This window comes from Pangasianodon hypophthalmus, chromosome 9, assembly GCF_027358585.1.
Source record: "Pangasianodon hypophthalmus isolate fPanHyp1 chromosome 9, fPanHyp1.pri, whole genome shotgun sequence".
NCBI classification, from domain to species: Eukaryota; Metazoa; Chordata; class Actinopteri; order Siluriformes; family Pangasiidae; genus Pangasianodon; species Pangasianodon hypophthalmus.
In genome coordinates, this window is record NC_069718.1 from 7,288,898 (window position 1) to 7,297,111 (window position 8,214).

At 35.5% G+C, this 8,214-nt stretch overlaps 1 protein-coding gene across 2 annotated transcripts; it reads left to right on the top strand.

Moving 5' to 3' along the window:
• Positions 1-1,167: 1,167 nt before the first annotated feature.
• LOC113547098 (DEP domain-containing mTOR-interacting protein) lies at positions 1,168-7,431 on the top strand. Of its 2 annotated transcripts, none has more exons than XM_053237260.1 (5): positions 1,168-1,378; positions 1,949-2,050; positions 3,004-3,074; positions 3,274-3,412; positions 4,539-7,431. In XM_053237260.1, the coding sequence occupies exons 1-4, from the start codon at positions 1,360-1,362 to the stop codon at positions 3,406-3,408; spliced, it is 327 nt and encodes a 108-aa protein (XP_053093235.1). In that variant the 5' UTR covers positions 1,168-1,359; the 3' UTR covers positions 3,409-3,412; positions 4,539-7,431. The 2 variants fall into 2 exon arrangements, with proteins under 2 accessions (XP_053093235.1, XP_026803114.1); XM_026947313.3 differs by having other exon boundaries at positions 1,201-1,378; positions 3,274-3,378.
• Positions 7,432-8,214: the final 783 nt, after the last annotated feature.

The following is an 8,214-nucleotide window of genomic DNA, read 5'->3' on the forward strand; positions in this document are numbered from 1 at the left end:
CCTTGAATAACTTCAAGTTATTGTTGATGGTTCTACGTGTTACTGAGTTACAGGGTGAACTTATTTTTTCCCACCTGGTTTCTGAATGTTGGTTTACTTTTTGGGGAAAAAAACCCTACATATTGAAATCTGTTATGTTTTTATTTTTGTCATTGTTGTTGTCAAAAGTTTGTTTATAGAAGTTTGTGAGAACCACACAATTGTTATTTAGGCCCTGGTAATTAAAATATAGAATTGAAGGAGGGTGGACTTTCTTTTTCCCTGTAAATTTCTTTTTTTTTTCTCTGTAAAAAATATTGTGCAGATCACACCCACTAAGGATACAGCAGACATTACATTAGATTAGCTGAGATTTGATTGAAAAAATGTGGAGTATTCCTGTAATTATGTCAAAGCTAGTTTAGATTTAGTTTTTAGTTTATTGTTTTATTATATATTGCTTATTTTAATAGTAAAAATAGTTTGTTTAACTATACTCTGTTAACCGTAAATGTTAATGCATCTGATTTAGGCAATGGGTTAGTTTCCATCCTCAAAAATCAATCAGTTTAGATCTCTCTCTCTCTCTCTCTCTCTCTCTCTCTGTTTTTCCTGTTCTTATCATTTAACTCCCAGGTATTGATGGTTACAGCTGCAGCATGTGGCAACACGACCCTGGAACATCCTTACACGACACACATTCTCCTCCAACTCTGTCACAAAGTAAACTCACAAGGTGTGTGTGTTAGGGCTACATTGATCGGTGTCTGAATATGCAGTGGTGTCATTATTTCCAACATAAACTTACTTCCTGGACTTACTCATTCTTTGCAAGTATAATGAAGGCCTTTAATTAGGTTAAAGGTTATCTGGTTGAGATGATAATGATGATCATGATCACGATGATGATGATGATGACGAAGTCTACTGCTGGTCATCATCAGTGGTAATGAAGATGGTAGTCGCAGTAACAACACCGATGCTGGTAATGAAGATGATGTTGGTGATGATGGTCATGAGGGCCTTCTGGATCATGTAATGCTCATGCGTCACTGAGCTGTTTTTATCTCAAAGCAAGTACAAACTGGGATACACAGTGGAAAAAAACAATGTGTGTGTGTGTGTGCTCTAAGGACAAAAAGAAGCAGAAAGAGAGTGTGTTCAGTTCTTATCTCATCCTGTCAGAACCTGGCAACCAGACGCTGTAGGCCCTCCACCACCACCACACTGTGTACTCTGTAGTTTAAACATTTACACACACATACACACACACACACACACACACACACTCCCTTACACCTGACACAGACCTTCCCACACACTCGTCATACATCTCTGAGGCTCCAGGTCTGTAGTTGATGAAGGTGAGGGGAGAGAAGAATGGGACCTCGCACAGCAGGTGAGTCTAAACATACACACACAAACACACACACACACAGACACACATTTATAAAAGAGTCAGTCAATAACAATGTTTATAATTCACTGTTCTTTGATAAATTTCTGGAAATAAATAAAGACAACAAAAAACAATTTGTAAAGAAAGGCAACTAGATCAGAAATCACAAGTTTAAAAAGCTTAATTGAGCCATAAAATAATTGTAATGCAGTTTCACTTTCTGAAGTCACGAAAGTGTGACAATATTTTAAATGTATTACTGATATCAGCAATATCAGTAAATAAAAACAAATACAGTTCTCTTTTTTTTTCTTTTCCCTTTCTTATTTCTCCTCCGTCTATTTCCCCTTTCTCTTTCTTCTCTTTATGTCTGTCTTTTTAACAATTCAGGACATAAATAATGTCCCCTGTATGTATCTTCTTTTATTTTCCCTTCTATTATCCTTTTTTCTTCTCTTGTTGGTAAACATCCAACTACAAGAAAGTTACTGGATACATATTAGCCTGCTATATTTATTTGACATACACAACCTTTGATTAGGTCTCTCTCTCTCTCTCTCTCTCTCTCAGTCGGACCATCCAAACAGGAGAAGGTCGCCCCTCAGTATCGTCATGGTAGCAGGAGTGACGGGTATTACAATGATTCTCCTGTGCTCAATAACCCAAAGTCAGGTGTGTGTGTATGTGTATGAGTGTGTGTGCATGCTTTAACACCAGTGCTTTTGATTTCCCTCCTTCTCTCTCTGTCTTGTTCTTCATGATTAAAAGATTTGTTTATAACCTAAGTACGCATCATTACCTGGTGAAGAATGGTGGTCGATAACATGGTGTGTTTTGGGTGGAACACACATACAGTCTGATTTGGAAGTGTGACAGTCACATGACCAACTACCTGACCAGCCGGGAGCCAGAAACACATAAAGTAAAAATGTTACCCATGTCTTCTTGAATGCACTGTTTTTTATGCATGTGCTTGTATCTGAATTACGCAGCACAATAAAAATAAATGAGTGTTATAATCAGGTACCAAAAATGAACGAAACTTGTCACTGAACATTATTAAAAAAAACATGAACAAACTCAGTCTAAATTGTTCCAGGTTGAAAATGTTATTTTAAAAAGTGCTTCAATGTTAAAAATGTTATTTTTCCATTCCAATATGATTTTGAGAATAGCCTAAACCTAAACATTTTGCCAAAGGGCCAACGGGCTTTCTGTCCAGAATTCGTCACTTGCTGCATGCATGGCTACAGGAAAATATGACGTTAGTTACTGTAGCCACTGTAGCCGGGTTTTAGTAGATGGGTTAATGGAAAGTCTGTGTAGTATCTTTCCTACGATTCTGCAAACAAAAAAAATCACACTGTAAAGCTGAAGGATGCTCTGAAAATGTTTCTGGTTAAATACAGTGTTCGGTTTTATTTATACTCTGGGCTTCCTATAATTACAGCAGGGTGTTACGTGTAAGGAACATTAGTAACATATTCTTTTATTTCAATCTAACCAGATTCTGCCTTTTGGGGGCGTGGGGGGCTTCTGTTCAGAAGGAACTAATCAATTGTTTCTAATCCTTGGTTATAAGTGGCAAGTCTGTGTGCATTCATGTGTGTGTGTGTGTTTGTCAGTATTGAAGAGGCAGGTGAGTCCAGAAGAGCTGCAGACTCCTGGAGGGAAGTACCTAAAGAGGACATTCACCGTGAGTATCTGTACATACTGAGCCTAACCATCTGTGATCTACAGGTATGTTTTCACCAGAGGAACTTGACCCAATTTTAGCTCCAGGAACTTTTTACTTTTCTGGGCTAGAACTTGCTATACTTAATATTGATCCTATATAACACAAATCTTCATGGAAATGCTCATTCTCTTTCCTGCCATTTTGTGTTTGTGTGTAGATCGTTGGGGATGCTGTGGGCTGGGGGTTTGTTGTGAGAGGCAGTAGTCCATGTCACATTCAGGCTGTTGATCCAAGCGGACCAGCTGCTGCTGTTGGAATGAAGGTGGGAAACACTGAAATGTGGAAAATGTAAACAGGTAAAGAGAGCATGGTCCCCCTGTATTTGGGACCATGCTATCTTCTTCGTCTATAATTTGTGCTATATCAGAATCAGAATCAGTTTTATTTGTCTACATATATACAAACATTTAGAATTATGCCCAAAAAGTTCTAACTTGATCTCATCAGACCAAAACGGCAGGCTTAGATTTTTTTAATTATAAAGGGCTTCTGTCTAACCACCATACCCCATAGCCCAGACAAGTGAAGAATACACATGCAGGGAGCGACCAGTACTTACAGCTCCTTAAATGTTGCCGTAGTTGTCTTGGCAGCCTCCCTGATAAGATTTTTTCTTGTCCTTGTATCAGTTTTGGAGGGACGTCCTGTTCTTGGTAATGTCAGTATGGTCCCCCATTTTCTCTACTTGTTGATGATGGCCTTCACAGTGTTCTGTGGTACATCTTATGTTTTGGAAATTCTTTTATACTCCTCTCCTCATTGACAGTGAGATCCCATACATTCTTTGTAAGCTCTTTGCAGATCAATTCTGAGCATATGCCCCATTATAAACGGGTGTGCATACTTATGCAACCAGGTTACTGTTGCATTCAAAGCATTTTCACTTGAATTTTGTTGATTGCTATATCACAGTATGCATATTTATGCAAATATATTGCTCATACTTTTTTGTATGAGGCTTGTTTTTATACATACAGTATATATCATTATATCCAGCAGAAACAACAGAATGGGATTAAACATATCTATTATTTTTTTAAAACAATTAATTTTGACATATAAGTAAACAATGTATAGGACCCAAAGACATTTAAAGAATTTTAATTTACATCATAACAAAATGATAACATTACTCCAGTAGTGTATATAGAAACATCAGCAATATCAATGCCGTTAGAAATAAAATTATTTCAATTCTGTGTTTAGGTTTATGTTTACGTGATTGAACATTACTCTGAGTTACTTTAAATTTAAGGCTGAAATAGTTTTATGCTGATATGCTGACAAAGCTGATATGGGGCACGTTAGCTAGATAACACTCTGTGTAAACTAGATAATAGATCTAACGTGAACGAGAACCCAAATCTGATATGTGTGTGTGTGTGTGTGTGTGTGTGTGTGTGTGTGTGTGTGTGTGTTTAGGTATGTCAGTTTGTAGTGTGTGTAAATGGAGTGAATGTTTTGGAGATGGACTATCGGACAGTCAGTCATCTCATCCTCACCGGGCCTCGCACTGTTGTCATGGAGGTGATGGAGCCACTCAACTGCTGAGGATACGACTAAAGAAGCTACTCTAATAATTCAAATAAGAATTCAAAAAGAATTGAAAAAAACTAAAATACTGTGAGCTGCATAACATACAAGGTGATGATTTGTACCTTGGTGCATCAGTCTGGTCAAAAAGAAACGAAGGTATAAATTGTGACAGTACCCATATTTCTAAAGAGCAACCCCTTTTGCTGTCTGGAAAACAGCTCAGATGCAGAGTGAAATATTTGACCTCAACACTATCTATTGGAAGGCAAAGAAGCCAAAACTTAAAAATATTTAGATAGTGAGTTTCTAAAATGATAAAATGGTAACTTATACTGTGAGATCCAAAGAATAGTTCTCAGTTATAAGATTTTAGATGTTAGCTGATCTTTTGTAAACAGACCTTAAATACAGTGAGGGGAAATAAGTATTCAGATACTTTTTAATATATATATTGTTATTTAATATACTTCCAGTGCATCTTTCCTCTTCAAATGTACACGCATAATGTCTTTTGTCTTTTTACTTATAAATATGAACAAAACCATATGTATTCATAAGCATAAAACAAATATATCTTTAAAAAATTGATAGGGGAAAATGTATTCGGATACTATATAAAATACAAATATATGTTAGACAAAAAGTAATCAAATTTACGATGCAAAAAAAAAGTCTTTGAGCAAATTGCACCCGGTGACATTATTATAAAATAATAATGTTGCCATTGGTTGGGAAGATTTACGCAACAAGTAGCAGTCATAGTGAAGGTGAAGAAGCTTCCTAAAGTTCTCAGGTACAACATCATTAAACATCACTCAAATGGAAATGGCTCCAGAGCCATTGCAAAGAACTTAAACATCCCTGTCAGAACAATTGTTTTGATCACATGTAGGTGGAAAGTTCAGGGAACCACAACTAATCGTCCCTGGACAGGTGCGTCACACAAGATTTCACAACATACCCTCAGAATAATGATAAGAAAGATAAAAGAGAAGCCAGCAGTCACTGGAAAAGAGTTGCAGGAGCAACAGCAACAGCAGGAGCAACAGTTACACACAGAATAACAAGCAATGAACTGCACCACAATCATCTTCGTACCGACACCTCACACAAAACTTCTCTGCTAAAAAAGAAGCACATAGATGTGCATCTAAAAGCATTTACACAAATCAGAACTATTTTGGAATAATATACTCTCACATACAAAAAGAACTCTTTGCCAATAATCAGATCATCATGTGAGAAGGAAGGGTTACGCCTGATCCTTAAGAACACCATATTCACAGTGAAGCACGGGGGTGGGAGCATCATGATATGGGGCTGCTTCTCTGCAAATGGTATTACGGGGCATTACATGTCATGATTGCCAGAAACATGAATGGAGCGATGTACTGAGACGTACAAGAGGAGAATTTAATCTCATCAGCTAAGAAAGTGAATCTGGGGTGAAGATGGATGGTTCAATAAAACAACACCCCCAAACATACAGCACATAATAACTCACATAAAAAAGAAAGTGAAGGTGCTTGCAAGGACTAGCTTTATCTCCTGACATTATTTATGGAGGATTTTGATACTGAAGATAAATTGCCAAGAGGAATGGGCCAAAATTGTACCACAATGCTGCAAAAAGAGAATTAATTCTTACTGTAGATGCCTCGAAGCTAATTAGTACAAAGTACTAATGTTGATCATTTGTGGTGTCTAAATGCATTTTTACCTATCAAAAGACATTATGTGTCTAAATTAGAAGTGGATATATACATTGCAAGTATATTAAATAAGAAAAGCAAGTGGCTAAATATTTATTTCCCCTCACTATATTAGCAGATATTGATTAGTAGATCTCAGTTTTCAGTAGAAGTTATCAGTACAGATTTTAGTTATTGATTATTTCAGATATTGATTTGTTGAGCGCCATTTTCTCAGCAGTTCTTATTTAGCAATTCGATGTGTAAAACCTAAAATTAAACTACCATAGACATAATCATAAAAAAATATAGACACAAGTCACAAGAGCCCTAATGTTAGAGTGGGATAAGGTGTGACTACACTTAGAGCTGCTGTTACAGAAAATTTATCAAAAACAAAACAGAATTTAACAGTGCTGTGGTATAATGGCTCATAAAAATATACACCTTTAAAGCACCCTTAATATTTATTATGAACATTTTTAAATAACATAAATTAGTGATTGCTTTAATTTATTTCTAATTATAAGTATCTTATTATAAGTACAAACTATATAATGTAAATTATACACTAAACATAATTACAATGATTTATTTTGTAAAATTTAATTCCAAACTTAATTATATTTAAGTGACTTAATTCACTATAAATACAAGCGCCGAGGAAAGTATTACCCAAAATATATTGCTTTATAATTATTCTAATTATCTGAACTACATTCATCGCTTTTACTAGACAATGAGTTTTTACTTTAATAGACGTTTAATAATGACGATTATTGTAAATTAACATACTAAATGTACCTCTGTCTCTCTGTTACAAGTCTAAATATGATTCATTATTGTGCATGTACACACTGTAATTATTTAAACGACGTGTTCTGTGTGTTATGTGTGTTATGGTAGAGCACTTGCCTGTGACTGTGTGTTTCTGGCATACAATCTCATTGCTTAACTTAGTAAAAGATATTTATCTTTTAACATGGCTGATACATATCTGGTTAATTGGTTTATACTTTTTTAGTTTTCTTTTATGCTTATATGTCTTTGCCCATGTGTGCACTTCAAATAAATTTCTATACACGCAACTAGTTTGAATGTTCTTAATTTTCACACTTAGAGTTGTGATATTTCATTCCCAAACTTTGCAAATATGCAAAATAAAATATACAAAAACACAAATCTGCAGCCAACAAGCTACACACCAGATCAGTTCTAAATTATTTTGCTAACACTTCAGTCATTACGGAAGCATTCATTACTGTAAGTTCTCAATACTATATGCTTATTCGTTGACCTTAGAGTATCGCATTACTGCAATTTTCTGTGTGTAAAGGCAAAGGGACTCTGTCAGATTCATGAATGAAATGAAATATTTAATTCATTAATGGAGCCTGAAATAAGTGATATATTTACCCTTGTCCTGTGTTTGCAACTGAACTCATTCAGAATGTAAATATATGAGAAACAAAAATTAGAGATACTGTCAAATTTGTTAAAAAGTTCAAATTAGGTTAGTTTAGGTTCCACTCTATTGTCATTGTCAGCGTACGAGTACAGAGACAACGAAATGCAGTTAGAATCCAACCAGTAGTGCAAATAGCAAATAAGTTAAAATGAGGTAACAAGGTTATGGTGCAGTAAGTTAACAGTGTACAGTGTAAAGTGGTAAACAATATGATGCATACCAGTAATGCAAATGGCAATTAAGTTAAATGGAATAAATAAGAATTATGGTGCAGTAAGTTGAGATAAATAGTATACAGGTAGTGGTAAGCAGCATGAAGCATGCAATATGATGCAGTGTATACATACAGTGGATAAAAGTGCAGATGTGCAAACAGCAATAATGTGCAAAGAACAGTCAGACA